The sequence below is a fragment of the Podarcis filfolensis genome (assembly GCF_964270895.1).
Source record: "Podarcis filfolensis genome assembly, chromosome: 9".
NCBI classification, from domain to species: Eukaryota; Metazoa; Chordata; class Lepidosauria; order Squamata; family Lacertidae; genus Podarcis; species Podarcis filfolensis.
In genome coordinates this window covers 28,238,064-28,259,874 of record NC_139610.1, presented here as the reverse complement: position 1 = coordinate 28,259,874, position 21,811 = coordinate 28,238,064, and the positions used below count along the sequence as shown (strand labels likewise).

At 40.5% G+C, this 21,811-nt stretch overlaps 1 protein-coding gene across 1 annotated transcript in view; it reads left to right on the top strand.

The window, feature by feature from the left end:
• Positions 1-21,811, top strand: part of WWC2 (WW and C2 domain containing 2) — a 112,405-nt gene that overhangs the window by 51,464 nt on the left and 39,130 nt on the right. The window contains exons 3-9 of the mRNA XM_083631057.1: positions 252-455; positions 1,979-2,055; positions 3,178-3,257; positions 7,410-7,539; positions 7,884-8,030; positions 10,012-10,085; positions 14,121-14,360. Of these exons, the coding sequence (XP_083487183.1) occupies positions 252-455; positions 1,979-2,055; positions 3,178-3,257; positions 7,410-7,539; positions 7,884-8,030; positions 10,012-10,085; positions 14,121-14,360 (952 nt within the window). The remainder of the gene's footprint in view (positions 1-251; positions 456-1,978; positions 2,056-3,177; positions 3,258-7,409; positions 7,540-7,883; positions 8,031-10,011; positions 10,086-14,120; positions 14,361-21,811) is intronic.

Genomic DNA, 21,811 nt, shown 5'->3' with positions numbered 1-21,811 from the left:
CATTATTTTCATTGGGTCTACTCTGACCCATTGTATTGCTTGAGTATGTATGTCTTGCTTGGGTCTGGTGAAAAATGGGTAGATAATGCAGAGGTTCAAAATGTGATTCAGTAAAGATGTCACTTAAAACTTGCAAGGTAATAGAACAAAGCTTTTTAAACAAGTCCTTTGGACATCACTAATTTGAATGTGGCTAAGATTGACCAGTTTTATTGTACTAAATAAAAGCTTTTACAACTGCATTTCTCCAGAAACCACACAGATAGAAGATCCAAGAAAACAATGGAGGCAAGAACAAGAGAAAATGCTGAAAGATTATCTTACAGTAGCACAAGATGCACTCAGCACTCAGAAAGAACTGTACCATGTGAAAGAACAGAGACTAGCACTTGCTTTGGATGAATATGTGAGGCTGAATGATGCTTACAAGGAGAAATCAAGTTCTCATACAAGCTGTACGTATCTTAGAAATACGGTATTTGTATATTTTTATTCATTCATTTGTTGCTGTAATAGTAGTAGTAGTAGTAGTAGTAGTAGTAAATTTGTACCCCACCCATCTGACTGGGCTGCCCCAGCCACTCTGGGTGGCTCCCCGCATATATGAAAACATAGTAAAACATTAAACTTTAAAAAGCTTCCCTGTACAGGGCTGCCTTCAGCTGTCTTCTAAAAGTTCCTTGACATCTGATGGGAGGGCATTCCACAGGGCCACTACCGAGAAGGCCCTCTGCCTGGTTCCCTGTAGCTTTATTTCTCGCAGTGTGGGAACCACCAGAAGGCCCTTTGTGCTGTATCTCAGTGTCCATGCTTCTTCAGGTATACAGGGCTAAGATCATTTCGGGCTTTAAAGATCAGCACCAGCACTTTGAATTGTGCGCGGAAATATACTGGGAGCCAATGTAGGTCTTTCAGGACCCGTGTTATATGGTCTTGGCAGTTGCTCCCACTCACCAGTCTAGCTGCCACATTCTGGATTAGTTGTAGTTTCTGAGTCACCTTCAAAGGTAACCCCACATAGAGCACATTGCAGTAGTCCAAGCAGGAGATAACCAGCACATGTACCACTCTGGTGAGACAGTACGCAGACAGGTAGGGTCTCAGCTGCGTACCAAATGGAGCTGGTAGACAGCTGCCCTGGACACAGAATTAACTTGTGACTCCATGGACAGCTTTGAGTCCAAAATGACTCCCAGGTTGGGTAGCTGTTCCTTCAGGGGCTCAGTTACCCGTTCGGGACTAGAGAGTTCCCCACACCTGCCCATCCTCTGTCCCACAGAAACAATACTTCTGTCTTGTTGGGATTCAGCCACAATCTGTTAGCTGCCATCCATCCTCCAACCACCTCCAGACTAGTGATGGATGAAACTGTCAGTTTTGATTCCTCTCCGTTCCCAGCCATTTTCACATCAGTTTGCTATATATATAAAAAGTCACTACAAAAATTATATGCATATGTACATTTTCGTGCACTTTTCTCCTAGCATACACATTTTTGAATTAAATTCTGCTTGATGTGCAATTTGCAAGCAATTTCCCCTAATATGGTACATTTTTGAACACATATTTTGAGTGGCGAACTACATTGCAAGATTCAGACAGGTGCAAATTCTGAAGGATAGTTCTGTTTTATTTTGCATCCTGGTTCAGGAAGTGCAAATTAGGTAGTTTCCTGTTAAAATGCAAAGTGAATGAATTTTTCCTCCATCCCCATTATGGGTGTGTCAAAATGAATTTTAATCTTGGGCCAGTTTTAAACACCCCCCAAAAAGGCCAGTTGCTTGTTCATTTGTGTAACTTTCACTCGTGTATCATCTTCTAATAATTTTATGGTTGATAGAAAGAAAATGTATTTGAATATTTGTTGTTCTCGTGCTGTAGCTTTGGCTGTAATGCAACAATGTGATGCAATTAAATAATGAGCCATTTCTCAGCTGGTTAAATATATTTTCCATTTTCTTTAAATTTTCCTAATAAGTATTTTCAAGCTCCTCTTCCAGCACTAAGTATGACCCTGATATTCTGAAGGCGGAAATCTCCACTACAAGATTAAGGGTAAGAATGCTTAATTTGAGATCTATGGGGAAATGTGTGTCATCTGTGGTGTTTCTTGTTAGACATTTGCCGTCCAGGCACTGAAATCCCCAAGTATCCAAATGAAATGTTTGCTGGGTTTTTTGTGGCATGCACATACGAACACATTTGGTTTGTGTGCGTGGACATTAGCAGTACTAATAATACGAATAGCACTTGGCAGTTCCAATAATATGATTTGTACTTGGTTTAGGGTATGTTGATGCTTGTTGGTGGTTTATAGAAGCGTGTTGTAGCAGAAAATAATGTTGTTTTTAAATGCAGTACATATTGTAGCATGTGTAGATTGACTTCCAGATGGGAACTTCTTGGTTTCTGAGTTAGTGTAGTGTAGACACACACACCAAAAAAGTGGCCTTTGGGGATCCTCTCCCGCTTGCATGTTTACTCTCTGTTTCATTCTCTCTCTCCAAGCTATGTCAGTAGGTGCTATGTCTCTTGAATGAGAACAGGTGGCATGCGCACACATCCAGTGACAAATTAACTTAAGCAAGTAAATGTTAAATTCAACTTTAATTACTATAATGAGGCTATCCAAATAAAGAGGTGTCTTAATCTGGCATGTCTCTTGCATTAGTTGCTTGTTCAGGAACATCAAGAGGAAGATAGAATTCCTTTGTGTTCAACAAATACTAACAAGGGCTTATTTATATGTGATAGGCAAGGCTGGTAGTGTTGAAACCAGCTATGCCTGCTAGCAGGGTATCTTGAACACTGACACACATGCTGCACTCTTTTTCAGAGCAGTTAGTCCTTTTGTGAGCAGTTTTTTTTTCACACCATATTAGTAAGCATTAGCATATCCAAGAGTGGAAATTGCCTGTTACTCCTGTAGAAGCTAACGGATTTATATAGTGTGCCAAAACTAATAAGGGCTTACAAGTCTAGAGATAGGACACAACATTCCAGCATTACACACACAGACATGTGAGTCAACCCCCAGAGGTATTGTGTCATGTGGTTGTAATGTCCAGTCCCTCAACTAAGCAAGAATGAATGCTTGGGGGGACACCAATTGCTGATCCCAACCATGTGTTCCATTGTCTTAAACGAATGGCTCACTAATTTGTTTTTGCATCCAAGGTTAAAAAGCTGAAGAGGGAACTCTTGCAGATGAAGCAAGAATTACTGTATAAGGAGCAAGGCTATGAAACATTGCAACAGTGAGTATGAAATGATTGAAATTGACTTAAATAATTCAGTCCGCTGGTTAGGACCAAATCAAATAGAATCATTGCATCCGTTTACTGAGAGAAGCTTTGGAATAAGAAAACAGCTGAGATAAATCTATTGCCTACCGGCAATGGGAAAACCTAGCCACTGTTTTAAAATGTTTTTGTTTTGAAAAATTAACTTCAAAAAAGTCAGGGGGGAGTGCAAAGCTGATTCAAGGCTTTAAAAAGCATCACTGAATGATTCCATTTGCCACTTGCGGGATGCAGAAGAGCAAAGAATCAGCTGGAAAAGAGAGAGAAGAGCAGCAGTGTTTCATTTTCCTGCTTCATCAGCCACTAAAGTGGGATTAGGCTTTTACTGCATCTTTACCTGTCATGGAGAAAGACATGCTGTAGTGAAGAGTTGAAGCACAAGAAAGCTGCTGTAGGTTGAAATGCCGCAAGCTGGAAAGCTCTCAGGACCTTTTTCTTTTTACTTGGCTAATTTTTGCATTTCCAAATGCAAATTCTCCCCATGCTGTGTAAAGTGTTGATGGGCATAATACAAGTATCTACAGTGATACCTTGGTTCTCAAGCGTTATCCGTTCCGGAAGTCCGTTTGACTTCCAAAACGTTCGAAAACCAAGGCGCGGCTTCCAATTGGCGCAGGTGCCCCAGAAACAATAGCCGACAACTGCATCGGACATTCAGCTTCTGAAAAACATTCGAAAACTGGAACACTTACTTCCGGGTTTTTGGCATTTGGGAGCCAATTTGTTCGTCAACTAAGCCGTTCGAGAACCAAGGTACCACTGTACTTGAAGACCCACCGCTCCTCTGAGAAGGAAAAAGCAGCAGTCTAAATAGGCTGCGGGGCAAAATAAAATTAATAATGATTAATAGGTACTAAATTGATAGGAACATAAGAAGCTGCCTTATACTGAGTCCATCTAGCTCAATATTATGCATGCTGACTAGCAGTGGTTCTTCAGGATTCGAGATGGGAAACATTCCCAGTCCAACTTGAAAATGCCAGGGATTGAAGCTGAAGCCTTCTGCACGCAAAGCAGATGTTCTACCACTGAGCTATGGACCTTCTTCAAGGAACTTAGGGTTAGAATTTACAACACACCCTTAAATGTGTATACTTGGAATTAAGTTGAACCACTTTCTAGTAGGTATGTTTGGGATTGCAACCAATGAGGCAGAGAATTCCTAGTCTGTCTGTTGCTGAACTTTTGATTAAACTTCACAGCTGGCTGAGACTTTAGATATCTTTGTGATGTAGTTAAGGTGCTGGAAAGACATAGCACATTTCACCCATATGTTGGAAGACTGTGAAGTCGAACAGAAGTAAAGTTTGCACACAATTTACAGTAGTAATACTTCTAAATCTAAGTAAAAGTTGTTGGGAGGGAATGAAGAGGTACATATTTAACCATAATTTAGCTATCCCTTAAAGCATAGGGGGGTTTTGCAGTCGGGGACCTATATCCAAAGCTTGGAAACTTCTGCTACTATCCCAAGATTAAAGCTTAGCCAAACATGCTGGTTTTATTACATTACTATAACAATGAAGTATTGTTTTAAAGCAACTTGCTTGCAAGCAATTTTGATAGGAATCTAAAACATGTTTGGGAAACTTTCAGCAGCATACCACAAGCAAACAATGGACATTTGTTGGAAAAATTCAGATAGCCACTTTGGGAGGTCAGAATATCTTATGTGCTGGAGAACCATTTTATTCATTTTTGCCATATATGTGATAATATGGCAGCTCCAGCTTAAAATGTGAGACACCACACTCCACAGCAGCAGACATTCAGCATGCAACAAAACCACAGTCAGTTTCACTTGTTTTGGGGTTTGTTTACCCTAGCTGTGTAAAGATAGTAAAATCAAACAAGATTAGGGACTATATGTTCACTATCCATGGCAGTTATGCATGTTTAAATTGGATCCTGATGTGGTCTTTGGCTGAACTAATATTTAGCATTGCAAGTCTTGGGCTTGAGTGCCTTTCCTTCTGAGCGGCCACAAGGAAGGCATGGGAAGATTTCAATTCCATGTTCAACAAGCTACAGTGTGTTGGGTCTGAACTCAGAACTATGGTTAATCTAAACTGTAGTTTAGGACAGGGCTGGGAAACCTGTAGCCTTCCAGATGTTGGAACCCAACTCCTACCAACCCCAGGCAGCATGGAGAAGGGTCAGGGGTGATGAGAGCTGTAATCCAGCAACATCTGGAGCAGAGGCGGTTTTAGTGTGGTTCAACTGGGGTGGGTGCTGCGCTGCAGGGGACGCCACAACAAGGCTGTAGAACAGAATGCGAGAGGCAAGGGGTGCCGAATTTTTGCATCACACAGGACACCGCTGAAATATGAGATCCCAAAGTCTGCCACGGACTGGAGAATCGCAGGTTCCCCATCCCAACCTGATTTAAGTTGGATTGCTTCCGATAGTTAAAACCATCCACAGTTTCGGTTTGGACTAGCTAGGAACCCCTGTGAACAGCAGAAATCAGATGTGTGTCATCTGCATATCCAACCAGAGGAAGTTATAGACTCCTCTGTCTGAGATAAATGTGTTTTTTTCTGGTTTTATTGCTATACTTACACATATCTGGAGAGAGCGTGATTCAGCTTGCAAGAATGCACCTATGTCTTGACAACAATAACCCAAGAAGCAGCCGGTCACTTTTTTGCTCTGTTTTCAGAGAGCAAATGGCTTTACCCGCAAAGTAACAATTGCTCTCCATATTGCAGTGTGGTGATAAAAGCCTCCTGTAATGATTGTCTCAGTCAAAAGAGCCTCTGGCCTTGATTGGCTAAGTGCTCTTATCCTACCTGCTAGCAAGGTAGAAGATCATGGGGGGTGAGGGCTAAAAGAATCAGAACCCTACAAAAATAACCATGGAAGAGACACTGACTGCTGCAGGAGAATGCAAGAAGTCAAGCAAACATCTTGGAGGAAGAGGAGAACTGGCAGAGATGAAAAGTTCATGTGGCCAAGAGCCACAGAGGCGCAAGAGAGCCTGAGTTTGCATAATTTGCTATATCTTTGGCTGCAAGCCTCTAGTACATTTTAATGTGCTACCATGGTTTCATCTTGGCCACAATGGCTCTCATTCAAATCAATTGGAGCTTTGCCATGGATTTCTATAGGAACCAATTGTCACTCACAGTTTGTGAACTTGTGTTCACCTTTTGGAAAACCTAGCTTCCTATAACAGATAATGTTTAATTTCCTGTGCATGTATCAAGTAGCCATCTGCCTGTCTACCTGTGTTACTAGGTTGGAGGCACTTTTCTTCCATGAATTCTAAAGCATAGCAAACTATGTGTACAATTTTAAACTCTCTTTAACACTGGGAGCTTAATGTCAGGGTTAAGAAAACATTGCATTTTCAATGCATGCATTCTGTGTAAGATATTGTATGTGTACTTGAAGTTGAAGACTACTTCTTATCTTTGAAGTGTTGGTGCATCCTTCTGTTGGAAAACATAAATTTATGACTGAAGTTGATAGATGAAGAAGTGGGGGCAAGGGGGAAGGAACCAAGGATTTTCAGAAATGCTGCTTCTTCTTTCTAGTTTGCTGCATCACTTCCTTTTTGTTGCTTCTGTAAGGCTGCTGTTTTCTTGGGTTTGTTGATAATGGCTTTTAAATGGTGGTTTTAATATATTTTCCGTTAGATATTTTTATTGTGTTTACCTTTTTAAGCAAACCACTTTGAGAATATTCTTGATGAATGATGGGGAGATAGATATTGTAAATCAATAACAATCTTTTTAAAAACTCGTATGGGTTATATTAAATTGTTCCTCTGGAAAGTATCCAGTCTGGCTAGAAATGAATTTTAAAATGTTTGCCTAGCACTGGGTCACCAACCTTTTGGGACAAATGGGTTCATTTTGTACTTTGAGAAAGTGCTGTGGGTGCCAGAAATCGGGTTGGCAAAAACGGAACTCCACAGCGCCATCTGGTGTCACAGTCTTAGAAAGCATAAACAACTCATATAACACTCTTTTTCTTTGGCAATGTAGCTGGGTCCTTACTATGCTATGGGAAACAATATATTTAGACCTACCTATTCTTTCCCCTAATTTGGAGAACAATATTTGTTTCTCTACAGTTACCCCTAGTGTCTCTGTTTTACAGAATTGACCAAAAAATGTCTGGAGGCCAGAGTGGGTATGAGCTAAGTGAAGCCAAAGCCATTGTGAATGAATTAAAGTCTATCCGAAAGGCTATAAGCTCTGGTGAGAAGGAGAAGCAAGATTTAATGCAGGTATTTTTGAATTTCTATCCTACAACTGTAGTGGTAAATGTTTTTGCATTTTTATTTTTTTGTTTTTTTGTTTTGACTGCTCATGGCTTTTTGTTGTCCTCTTGAAGTAGTAGCTTATTTTTGTGATATGCGTATAATGCTTTTATTCATGCAAATATGATCAACCTTCAGTTGAGTTGATTCCCTAAGTGGATATGTTTAACTGTTGAGGGAGCTCTTTATACTGTTTCTCCTTTTATGGTTTGTCTTTTCGCTGCTCCCCCATCCAATATATTTTTGCTGCGTGTCGATCTTTTACAATAAATGAAGCATGAAAGTGCATCATTATTTGTGTTTCCTTTCAGAGTCTTGCAAAGCTGAGAGAGAGGTTCCTCCTCAATCAAAATTTTGGCAGATCAGAACCAGATTTGAGGTGCAGTCCAGCACACTCTCAGCTCTCTCTCTCGAGGCAGACTTTGGATGCAGGGTCTCAGACAGACATTTCTGGTGATGTAAGTTTTTCATGCCATTCAAAGGTGGGGAAGAGAGAAAATAGCTGCAGAACATTCTTGAGGGGATTTGAGTCAAATGGTTGGCTGCTGCTATATCTAATCAAGATGGCTAATATATTCCCCACTAAAATATTTTTTTCTGATAGTGAAACCAAGTATTGCCAAAAAGAGGCTTTTCTGTGGTACATTTAGAATTCTGAAGGCTGGGTTTCAAAAGAATATTATTAAAGTGATAGAAACAGAGTTTTGTCTTCCAATTTTGTTACTGGCTTCTGAGAAGCTGAAGGGGGAAAGCATAAGAAAATATGATAAACTAAATACTCCTGCACATGCTTTGCAGTATTTTGTGGGGGAGTAAAATTTTCTATCTAAATATTTAGAATATAGCATGTATTGTACCAAAAGAGTACCATCATCCATTGGGAGGAAATATATTTCAAATTCCTTTAGTAAAAGTAATATTTTTTTCTGACATTGAAACCGGTTTCTTATGCAAGCCATTTCAAAAGTAAAAAGCATGGGAATTAGCTGGTTTACACGTCACATTAAGCCATAGGTAAGATAAACTATGGTTTAATGTGGATGAGCAGCATGCTGGGCTGCTGCTGCCCCATTTCTGCTGCTACCAGGTAGCAGCATTTCTGCTGCTACCAGGATACAAGCCATGAGCTGCTTCATTCTAGCTTCCAGATCTGATGGTAAGCCAAGGTTTGTTTGAGAAAGAAACCACCAACCTGGGTTCAGATGAGAAAAACCAGACTATGATTTGTTTCCTAGCAGTGTGGCAGCAACAGAAGTGAGGAAGGGGTGAAGTACAGTGGTACCTTGGTTCCCAAAGGGCTTAGTTGTTGAACAAATCGGTTCCTGAACGCTGCAAACCTGGAAGTAAATGTTCCGGTTTGTGAATGTTTTTCAGAAGCCGAGCGGCTGACGTGGCTTCCAATTGAGTGCAGGAAGCTCCTGTTGACAATCGGAAGCTGCACCTTGGTTTGTGAACATTTTTTGGAAGCCGAATGTCTGATGTAGCTTCCACTTGATGCAGGAAGTTCCTGCAGTCAATCAGAAGCTGCACCTTGGTTCTCGAACAGTTTCAGGAGTTGAACAGACTCCCGGAATGGATTAAGTTCGAGAACTAAGGTACCATTGTACCCATAATTTCATCAGCTTGCAGTAGCATACTGTCCATTCACATTAAACCATTGTTTATCTAGACATATGAACCCAGCCAGTAAGCAGTCATTTGTAATCTGTACCTTTCAAAATAAAAAAATATAACTTAAACTACCCCATATTTCTTGAATTTAAGTGGTCGGTATTAGTTTTTCTCAAAAAGAAAATAAGTATATAAGTAAATAAATATAAGTAGGTGATAAAATAAAGTTGACACCTTTCTAGTTTCAAAAACCGGTGAGCAAAGATCTCTTCCAGTCTCTGTTTTTTAACATCTGAAAGTGACTGATGGAATTACCACTTTAGTGACTTAAAAATCTTTGGCATCTCATTGACCCATATGTCAGCCATAGGTTTACATCCACAAATGTTTTCCAAATGCTGGCATATTTCTTTAAGGTAGCATGATGAAAGGCTGTGAAAGTGATTGTACTAAGATTTTCTGAGAAGAAGCCCAAACTTGAATGTGGTTTTTAGTAATCTTGATTTCATTGAAGTCCTACTTTGAACTTCATTGATCTCCACCAAGTTCTGAGTTCAAAGTAGCAAGCAACAACTTGGGATGTATTAAACGTTACTTCAAAGTAGGCCTTAAACAGAATTGTACTGACCTGTACTAAATTCTGTCCAGAAATGATTTAGCAATTGAGAATGTAAATTCCTTAGAAAAACATTGAGTAATTATGAGTGTTTGTGCTGAAAAATCAATGGTTACTATTTTGAAATGTGTTTCTACTTATATTTCATTAAATTGCTTTCTCTCTTCATTTAAAAATGATCCATGCAATAAGCTTGCTGGTTCTTTCAACAGGTTGGTGTCAGGACTATGTCCAATTTAGCTGAAAAGGTCAGACTAAGTCTTAAGTACGAAGAAGCCAAAAGAAGGTAATGACTGGATTCTTTTCTTTTTAAAAATGTGAATTTGTATCAGAGTTCATGAACCTTGTAGCCAATCTAATGCTTGCAGTGACATCTACTGGATGCATCTTCATGAAACATTGCTTATCAGCATCATTTATTTCTATTCTTTCTAGGCTGATTGAACTTTATGTATTGGGCTATTAGTAGATTCTGTGATGTACTCTTACACAGATTTATGAAATATGAAAATACCAGAAACAAAATAATTCTTCTGCTGCTTATAAGCAGCAGAAATTGGACCTAATTGAAGTGCATGTTCAGGAGGACATTTATTGCAAGTTCTGTTCCACTTCCTGGCTTGTATACTCATATTATACTTCAGTAATGACTGTAAGGATAGGAGATTCTCATGCACAAAAAACATAATTTGTATAATTAGTGCCCATGAGATCAGAGCCTTGATGGCTGTGCTTTGGGACTTTCTCAGACCAATCCACATATTTTAAATGAAGATTAAATTATTTCAAAATATGCGTATGGAAGTGTACTGAAATACCTTGGTGGAAGGTACAAAGTGGATCCACAGACATGTAGAACAGGAGGATCAATTCAACGGTAGTTGAAGAATGAATGGAGAATTAGGTATCCATGTCTAGTGAGCATTTGACTTCTGTTTGTGGTTGGAGGGGGAAGCAGGGATTAATTATCAACAACTTCCCAAACTACAAAAGAAGTATTCAGCTTAAGCTAGGGTGTCTGGAAACTGCCATTTAAATGAAAAGATAGCAAAAGCCCTACTGAACACATCATAACACTTCAGTGTATTTGCAGGACTTTTCAGTATTAATAGCCTATACGGAGACAATCCAATTTCATGTTTATTTAACAGAGCCGGCCCTACTAATACGCAGAGTGAGGCAATCACATCAGGTGGCAAACGCTTAGGGTAACAATGGCTGCCGTACGCTATTCCCTACTATTGGACATTAGAGCTATATGCTATCCCTAAATTAACCTGCTGCCCATTGAAGGGTGCTGTTCCATTGCCAGTGTCAAACTAAGATTTAGTTGCCAGTCCAGTCAGCTTCTGTACATGAAATGAAGGGAGGCACCATCTTGCCCTTTGATTCAGGTCGCAAAATGTCTTTGGCTGGCCCTGTTGTTCGATACCAGTCATTTGATAGCTATGGAGCACAGTAAAGGACATTCTTCCTGCCCACACCATAAGTGACAAGAGATCCAATCAAGCACATCTTCCTCACTGAGTTGAAAGCCACAGATAGCTGCTCCCTGTTGCTCTAATTGATGGTGGGTGCATGGCTAAGTTAAAGTCTGTGGCACAGAACAAAAATGTTTTGTGCGTGCTTCCAGATCAAAAGCAGCTTAAGTATGAGTAAGGCAGAGAAAACAAAAGGCATGGGAAAGAGAACTGTATTTGATAAGGGTTAAGGTCAGGGAAGGAATACAAGTTTAAAGAATGAGCAGAAAAATTCAGGTTGTGTTGGTCCAAGAAAGTATTCGCAGGTGGAGTTTGGTGAGAGATTTGGAGGTACTGTTGAGGCCAGGGCCCAGTTATAGTGTGCAGTATTGTAGATGGTGTGTTTTCAATTAGCCATCCTCCTCCCTCCCTCATTATTTTAACAAGTTTGAGGAATAGTTCCTGAAACTCTTTGAGGGGCCTCAAACAAACTCTTCAGCATATACAAGGGAAATGGTATTGGATTGATTTAAAACATAAAAACCTGCCTTAAAAATGAAACTTGGTATTGACAAACAGTGCCAGTCAAGAGGCCAGAGACCTCTTCAGAGAGCAAGTACAGTATTAGATGGGGATATTGCAGTGTGTATAAATTGACTTTGCACTGTTAAAAAGATGTTCGCTCAAAGGTTGAAAGGGCATTTTAGTGTTCATGTCCTTGTTATCCTGGGCCCCTTTTATGAGACAGCTAACAAGGGTGCCAATTACAATAGCGGATAACTGTCAGCGTTGCAGTGAAGAAAAAAGCCCCTGTGAGACTGCCACCTCATCTTGTAAGTCATTGAACAGCTGTCAAAAGCAGCTACTTTAAGATAATACGAAGGTTGGCTAGATTTGAACCAGTGACCCAGAGAATAAAGCTGCTGCATTCCATTATCAATCTTGGGCTGTCAGGCAGGCTTCTCTTCACAATGTCCCATATACATATTCCATGTGGATTTCTTAAACAAAATAATTATCATCCACCTGAATGATCTTTTGAATCAAATTATCATCTTCCAAAATCAAAATAATTTTTGGAGGGAAATGAATTTAATCACTGACTTCATACTCCAAATGATGATCTACTAATTTTAAAAAAAGAAATTAAAATACAAATGATTATAACCTGAATTCTATACAGTTTTTAAAGCTGAAGTTTAGATAGAGTGCACAAAATCTCCACAATCTTAAGGCTAATCAAACTGTATTTATAAAGCAGTTTCCTGCTCAGTTTGTGTTTGTCCAAGAGAAGGAGGCTGTTTCTTGTATCATGTCTGTTCTAGCTTGTATTTTCTCTGGTTAATCAAACTAATGCTATGCCCATTAAAATGGTTGCTAGTTTTTTTAGTGTGTTGCGGAAATGGTTTATAAACCTGTAATGTTCGTTATCGGAGCTTAAATACAGAGGTGTTGTATTTGCTGGCTAATGTACGATTTCTGGAGACTGCTGAGATGCCTCTCTATTTATTTTACCCAAGGTAGAGTAAGGCATAAAATAAATAATTTTAAAATGTTACAAAACAAAAATAAAATAATTGCTTAGTACAAATCTCTCATAATAGCTGCTTAAAATCAGTATAATTAAAACAAAAACTAGCAGTATTCCTGAATGCAGCCTATGTACATGAAAGAACAGGGAAAGACTTTAAGTAAAGGGAGATTGTTACCTGCTGGAGAGAGCTGGTAACGTAGATCTATTTTGAGAGCAAATTTCATTAAATGAGTTCTACAGCTGAAAAATTTGCAAGCCGCAGCTTTTACATTGCGATAATGGGAAGAGAGTTCCTTCTCAAAATTAGCTGTTTCTAAAAAAAAATTAAAAATGGAATTGGTTTGACTTACTGTGTGATAAACCCAACTATCAGATGACTAATGGGACAGGCAGTCTAAAACTACCCCTTGGATGAGAAATGCCAGTACTTAAGATACCATATGCTGACTGTTTAAGCCAGTGTTTTATTACACATCAAGTTTTACACATTGTTAAGCACAAAGCAAACATTGTCTGTCTGTCCTTTTGTGTGGTGACATTGCAAGATAACGCCATTTCCCTCCTCCCAGCTATTGACTGGGATGACAGAGGGCCAAATGGGACCAAACAGATCCACTTGGCCTCCTACATAGCATGGGAAATGGGAGTTTTATAAGCAAGCTTTGCTTCCCTAGCCACTCATATGTCTGCCCTCCCTCTGACACAACCAGCCATTCATTCACATGAGGGCATAACATTTGATCAGGGTCTATGTCCATAGACTTGCTCATATTGCACGGCCGACTTTCCAAATGAAACTTAGGATTTTAGCAGTGCTTTTTTCTGGGGGTATGCAGGGGTACGCATACCCCCTAAACACTTTGTGAATCGAAGTTTGGCCTCATTGAGGAGCAGTATTTCAATATGAGTCGGGAAATGAGAGTACCCATAAACATTTTTTTTGGGGGGGGGAGCACTGGATTTTAACATATGTTTTGTTAGATTTTACATGAGTCGTTCCTGCTCTAATATTAGGTCTTGGTCTGGGCAGCCAATAGCATTGGCTGTTTGCTTCTGCTCTCCACCACACATAGATCTGTTTCATACACTCTAGCCCAAGATCATCCTCCTCTGAAAAGCATTATGGCATACATTTGCTGCTAAGGCTTCTTAGTTCAGTAGGTTTGATTATTCTGCCCTGACAGTTGCATCCCATTTACTTGCCAAGTCTAAATATGTTCCTGTTCTACCAGGTGTTGTTTTTTACTCTTAGGGGCCTGTTGCTCATCTGCACTTTCTTCTTCTTCCTTCCTTAATGTGTGTGTGGGTTTTATGCATATATGATTAGAATGGCAAACTTAAAGATTGAACTGTCCAAGTTAGAAAGTGAAGCTTGGCCTGGGGCACTGGATATTGAGAAAGAAAAGCTGATGCTGATTAATGAAAAGGAAGAGTTACTGAAAGAACTTCAGTTTGTCACCCCATGTAAACGCACTCAAGATGAATTGGAGCATCTGGAAACAGAAAGGAAAAGGCTGGAAGAGGAGCTGTCTGTGAAAAGCGCACCTAGTGACGAACTTACAGAGAGGTAAGATTTTCCTCTTTTCATCCCCCCCCTTCCTCCTAACATTAAGTTCTGCTTTCTTCAGTTTAACCTTTATACTCATTTTAGAGTCAGAGCTGTGCCCTGATGGGCCATTTTCCTTCAGTAGCTGTTCTGTGTAGATTTTAATTAAATTTATTATTAGTCCACCAGGCAGCAACACGAGGAGACCTTCAAACCGTGATAGAACTCACGGAGTTCCTATTATTCCACGCTCTATGTTTTGCATTTGTGACCAGCATGAGAAAACCTAGACCCGATGTTAAATAGTTGAAGGAAGTCAGCAGAGCGCAATTCATCATTGGCAGGTTTTGTGATAATAGCCACGACCTGTGTGAACTCCTCACAGCAAATGTTGTCCTGATTGCTTCAGCGCTGGAACCTCTTACGCTTGATAGAGATACTAATTCACACATGTGCTTGCATGAGAAAATGAATGAACAAATGTCTTGCTTTAAGTTCAAAAGGGGAGACATACAACTGCCGGGGTCTGTTCGTTTCCACTGCAAGCCATGCCATGGCTTATCAGCTTTCTGAACTTGGCAAGCACTTAATGAATGATGGGGGGAATACCGTAATAATTTCTGCCAATAGGATTTATATGAGAATTTCAGCTTAATTTTATTTGTGATGTCTAGCAAAGAATTTTAAGTGTACAGGGTACTGGTAGATAGAATCATAGAATTGTAGGGTTGGAAGGGACCGCGAGGGTCATCTAGTCCAACCCTCCTGCAAAGCAGGAATGTTTTGATGTTAGGTGTGTACAAAATGTCTCTCCTTAGCTGCTGTCACCCTTCACCCAGTGATAAATATAATAAGGGACCTTTCTTCACAGTAATCAGTGCTATTGCCATACAAGTAAAAAGTCTAGGGATTTTGACCCTCTCCGGTTTAGTGGAGTCCTGAGTCTGGGTTCATCCACACTTCTGTTAGGTCTGCAATTTCTTTCGTTTGTCCTGTGACTTCTAGGCACTGGTCTAAGAGGTTTTCCTTGGTCCCACTGCTTTCCCTGGGAAAACCTGTGGTTTAGCACTGAATCGAAACAAACATCCATTCACCCGATTGACATTTGTTCCAGTTCAGTGTTAAAATGTGAGTTTTCCCAGGGAAAGCTGCGGGAGATAGGAAAAACCTACTGGACCCATGCCTAGAAGTCAAAGGACAAACAGAATTAATCACAGACCCTACAGATGTGCAGATGAGCCCTTAGCGGAAGGGCTGTTGGAGATTTTTTTTGTTGATTCCTTCATTCCTTGCTCAAGAGGGTTAGAGAACCCTTTGAAACAGTGTGGCAGGTGACTGGAAAATATGGGAGAAGAAGGGAATAACCTCTTCTCCCCTTTCAGTTTACAGAAGCCTCCACAGGATCAAAGAGCCTTCCATCAACAGAAGGACACAATTGGGAACAACCCTGTGTCCAGTCGTGGGTGGCAGAGTGGGATGGGGCAGATTTGCTTCCCTGACTTCCCAATGCAAAAGCCAACAATAGGACTGATCTGCACAGCGTCTGGGTTTGAGGAATTGTTTGTTGTGTTGTATCAGAGAGATAGAAAAGGGATGTTGCTACTGCACTGTTCACCCTGCTGTTCTGCAGCCTGCCTGACCAAGCTGGTGTCTTGGATGTGGTGTTGGAGAACCCTCACTCAGTGGTCTTGGGGGGACTTCAGTATCCATGCTGAGGCTGCCTCAAATGGGCTGGCTTAAGACTTCATGACCTCCATGACAACCATGAGGATGTCTCAGTACAGTACATCAATGGTCCAACACATGTAGCAAGGCATACCTTTCACCTGGTCTTCACCTTAGAGCTGATTGGTAATACTCATTTGATAGGTGGGGTCACTGTGAGTCTGTTGTCATGCACAGACCATTCCCTGGTGAGGTTTGGGCTGAGCAGCTACCCACTCTCCAAGGGTGGGCAACCCATCGACATGGTCCATCTACTGGGAGTGATGGAATCTGCTGGGTTCCTGAATGCTCATGTGAATTTCCCTAGGACCATATTGGAGGCTGTGATTGGCAGGGAGCCCCTCTTGGTAAATTCTCTGCCCTCAGAGGCTCAGGGGGTGGTGTCGTAGAAGAGGACATTCTCTGTGGCAGACCCTAAGCTGTGAACTTCCTCACAGAGGTGCTTCTGGTACCTTCATTATAAACCTTGAGGTATATATATTTTAGGACCCACCTTATTTTTGTGATTGTAAGTTGTTTTAAACTGTTGTTAATATTGCATCTTAAGGTAACACACCCTGAGACGGGTACTTAATAATATTTATAATAATAATTGTAACCATCACATCAATAATTGAGTAGTCTTAAGTTCAGTGTCAGAAAGGGAAGGCCCAGTTTTAAGGAGGTATATGCTAACTCTGTAAACCAGTGTTTTGTACATATCAAGCACAAAGTGAAAATTGTCTAGCTTAGCTTTTGTCTGTCACTGAATTTAAGAGTATTAATTAATAAGCTAGCTTGGATTTGCCAGGGAAAAGCTACTATGAGCCTCCTTTATAGGACTCTGCTGCCAAAGATGCAACCATTAAGAATGTTCAGAAAAATCCTTGTTAACCTCAAAGGAAAGAGGATTGAGTGAGCCCTCAATCATTGTTGAAAACCAAGGGGAGAAAAACAGCAATTCTGTTTTTCACCAGACTTAAGCAAAGGATCTATTGTACCTTTTTTGCTAGAGCTTTTTGATTTTTTTATGCCGAAAGGTTCTGGTATATTCAAGCATCTACAGATACAAATGAACATATTCTTTCCCTTACAAAAATATATTTTAATAGGTGTGTGACTTTCTGCCCCCAAGTGTGTGTATCTACATTTATGGGGATGTTTTAATTTAATGCTTTTCAAATCCAAGCCCTTTGTCTGCTTGGCGTAGTTCTGCCTATGGCAAGGTATTATCCTAGCCACAGAGGAACAGAAAGCCAAGTAAATACTATTAGGTTTTCTACAAGTTTTCTCTGCATTTTGAAAGGTCTTGATGAGGTGTCCAATGCACCATCTTGTCTAATTTGGGGGGATCAGTTTCAGTATTTGAGGTCCAAGGATGTGAACAAAGTGTTTGTAGCTGTTCCGCTGAGCTTTTGACCCTGGCGTGACATGCCTAATTCAAGCTATCCAGTAGGCACTGATGAGGGGGTCCAAGGTGTGCTGAGCTTATTGTGGGAGGAGGCGCTGTCTGCCACCTTGAAAGATGCATTCCCACTCTGGATCCTGAGGTATTAGAAACCTACTGCCTGATCACAAATGCCCCTTTCCTGAACTAGGTGCTGGAGAGAGTAGTGGCAGCCTAGTTCCAAGCATACTTGGAGAAAAGTGATTATCTAGACCCATTTCAGTCTGAGTTCATTCGTGGGTTTAGAACTTAATCATCCTTGGTTGCCCTAATGGTTTTGCTATATCTCTGAGCAGCTTTTGATAACATTAGGTAAGAGTAAAGGGACCCCTGACCATTAGGTCCAGTCATGACCGACTCTGGGGTTGCGGCGCTCATCTCGCTTTATTGGCCGAGGGAGCCGGCGTGCAGCTTCCGGGTCATGTGACCAGCATGACTAAGCCGCTTCTGGCGAACCAGAGCAGCGCACGGAAATGCTGTTTACCTTCCCGCCAGAGTGGTACCTATTTATCTACTTGCACTTTGACGTGCTTTCGAACGGCTAGGTGGGCAGGAGCAGGGACCGAGCAATGGGAGCTCACCCCATCGCAGGATTCGAACCGCCGACCTTCTGATCGGCAAGTCCTAGGCTCTGTGGTTTAACCCACAGCGCCACCCGTGTCCCATTGATAACATTAACCATCTGATTAATCTGAACCAGCTGGGTAAGATGGGAGTGAGAGCTCCTGTTTTGCAATGATTCTTCTTTTACCTGCGCAGCTGGTGACAGAAAGTTGCATTCGATGATTCTACCTCACCTCCTTGGCAATTATGCATGTGGTACCTCAGGAAAGCATCTTGTCCCCAGTGCTATTTCTGTATGAAGCTGTTGGGTTCATTCATAAGAGGATTTGCAGTGCAGTGTCATCAGCTCTGCTTCTCTGTTACATCTGAATCAGGTGGGCTATGGAAGTGCTGAATTGGTGCCTGGATTTGGTCATGAGCCCAATGAGGGCCAGAAAGTTGGATCTGAATCCTGACAACAGGGGTAGTCTTGTGGGTGGCTAGTTCCCGAGTCTGGGACTCAGACAGTATGCCTTTTCTGCATGGGTTTTGGCTGCCTTCAAAGCAGGTGTGTAGCTTTGCACCACTCCTTGATCCGTCTTTGTCACTGGAAGACTGTGACTATAAAGGTTAGGAGTTCTCTTTTACCAGCTCCAACTGATAGCTCCTATTGCAATCATTCCTGGACAGGGGTAGCCTTGCCGCTGTGACTCATGTATTAGTAACTTCATGATTGGACAGCCATAATGCACTACCCTTAAGCCAAGTCGAGAAGCTGTGGCTAGTGCAAAATGCAGCAGGGATAGTTTTCAAAAATATTTCATAATTCCACTAAACTAGTTTAAAGTATCTGAGACCTGTGAAGTAATGCCACTGCTTGCTTTCCCTTCAACCCAAAGCAAATCTGAAGATGCCCAGTTCTCATGCCCTGATAAATTTCTTCTACCACCCCTGCCACAAGTCTTGAAAGAGAGCCAAACTCCAGACTTCTGAGATGAAGTTATGCATATACTAGACCTTGCTTGCCAGCAGTGTGTGTTTGATTTTTCTAAATTTCCTGAAATAGCTTCTCTATTAACTGGCCAGTAATTTAAACACAGTTCCAAAAATATTTGAATTGGATACTTTACATTTAGTGCAATGTGTTTGAGTGGGCCAACCTATTAAAAAGAAAATTTTAAATCAAAGTATTAATATATGAATGAGTGTTAACCCACTCTCAGGAACACGAATGTTCTTTCAGCCTATAAAATGAAGAATTCATCCTTTCAGACATAGAAAGTGTTATGAGCAGAACTGAGGAAGCAATCGCTTATTTTTATTTGCTTTCAGCTTCCTAAGAAATGTTAGCTGCCTTGTTAAAACCATTACAATTATAAAGCAGGTGTCTCCAGACAAATAAAATAAAGCAGCATCCAGCTCCAACTGCCCTTAAAATCTATTTATACAAGGAATTGAGGAGGGCCATATCCAAATGGCAGAGCAGGAGCTTCCAAGCTAACAAACCCCTCAAACTTCTAGTGTTTTTCTAAGTTTATTATATTTAACAAAATAATTCCTGTGCCACTTGATTGTAATAAAACTTCTGAGTGGTTTACAAGAAAGTTAAGGCTGTTTTAAATGGTCTTATTTCTTCAAGGGCTTGGGTGCACCAAATTTAAAAGGCAAAGCAGAAAACTCATAATTAGTAAAATGCAGCAGAACAACTCTTTTCTATGCTGTAGGGATTCGTACCACCAGAACCCTTGTCAAAAACAGACTGCATATGCAAACTGGAACTTCCAGACGACCGAACACTCTGTTTAAGTCTCCCCGAGGACAATTGCTCTTGTTCAAAGATCATTTATATGTTTTTTTGTATTGTAGAATAAGAAGCAAACCTTGAATATATTAAACATTGCTTGATATAAGGGCCAAAGACACCGAGAGGTCTGCGGCTTGATCCCTCTGTTTCTTTCTCCTTAATACAACTGTGAAGAAGGGAGGACCATTAATTGGATCAGGAAAGTGATGTGGGTGGGGAGGCGGGTTTGACACTCTCCATCTGTACTGATTTCCACTCCAGGCACTAGGGGAGGGAGGTGCCTAAAACATCCCCCTATGGATCAAATAGCCCCTGGAAGATGCATTTTATATTGGGGAAATAGTCCAACGAAACGGATTAAGCGTCTCCACCCACCGCTCTACTTGTCTGATCAAATTAGTGCAGCCCCTTCCTCCAAAGATGTATTGGGGAAAGCATGAGAGAAGGAGAGAGATATGAAGGTGAGTTTTGGATCTCCCTGTGTCATGTGCATTTTGCCCAATAAGACATTGCGGGTATACTATAGTGCCTACCTGAATGATATTCATGTTTGCAGCAGAAAATGGACATTATCCAGAGGACAGAAGCAAGGAAACACATAAACCTAGTATTTTGATCAATTTTCAAAGCTATCCACTGAAACATTCCCTTTTGTCATTTGTCGGCCTCCTCTAATGGACCATTTAGAGCATTATGCTGAACAGAAATAGACTTCAACCTGTATTTAAATGCTGCACTTAAAAAGAGGGCCTCCCTTAAGATGTCTGCATCACAAAGAAAAACCCTAGTGCTAAGCTTTTCCCCACCGTTGTATGTATTTTGCATGCAGAGCAGTATCTTTGATGGGGGTCTATGCATCTGAAACCTTGTCTTCTACCTGACATTTCAGAGAGGAGACTCCCAAAGGAAAGGTTTCTAAAACAAGTTTAAAACTATTCAGGTGAAAGGGGAATAGTGTAATTTTTATTCAGAATATCTTAATATTCCAAGGCAAAGGAGCAGCTAAAAAAAGAATGGAGTGGTTTGGATAAATTTGGAAACTGTTAAACAGCACTGGGAAAAAAGAAATAATTTAATATGACATGTGGAATTTATATAAGAACACCATTAAAAACAGGGCTGTGAAACCTTTAGCCTAGATTTCATCAGGCTTCAAAAACATGGATGCTAAGTGATAGGATTCCTTTAGAAGTACATTTGGCAAAAATACTACAGCAATCCTACGCTGATAAATAAACATCTTACCCCATATTTAACATTTATATGAATCTTTTAGATATGCATGGGAATGTTTGGATAACAAACTGAATGTGCAATGAATCAGAATTTGGATCATGGTTTTGGCAGCAAGTATCATCTGAATCTTTATGAGGCAGCATAAGGTCCAAAGCATTTTCTTAAACATCAATGAATGTTATTTGAATGTTTGTGCTTTTTACAGTCTCCACAGTTCTTGTACTCTTCAAAGTAGTGAAAATGTATGGCAGTTGTTTTCTTCATTCGTTGTTGGTTTTATGTTTCAGAGCAACAAAATTCTCAAGAAACAGTATAAAAGCCAAAATAGATGCATTTCATTTGGTCTTTATTTTCTCTTCATGCTTTTCTTCCACAACCATTTTCTTTGTTCAGGTCTCTTTCGCTATTGGTATAATCTTTTTTTCTGAACCAGTGAGAGCAGGATGGAAGGTAAACTGACTAGTTTGGTAGGAAAGCGCTGTAGTTTAGCCTTTTGTTAAAACAACGGAACTGCACAGAGATTCTGCGACAGAAATTTTTATTCTGTAATTGGAATGATTTATACAGTTTAAACAACTTTACATTAATTTTACTTACCGTAATCTAAACTTACACATTGCACATGATTCTGTTGGATCATTTTTGGAGAAAAAAAAGCATTTCTGAAGAGCAACAGTGCAGAAGGGTGAAAATTGCCCTGAAACTCCTTGTAGCAGGGGCAGCCAATCTCTTCTGCCA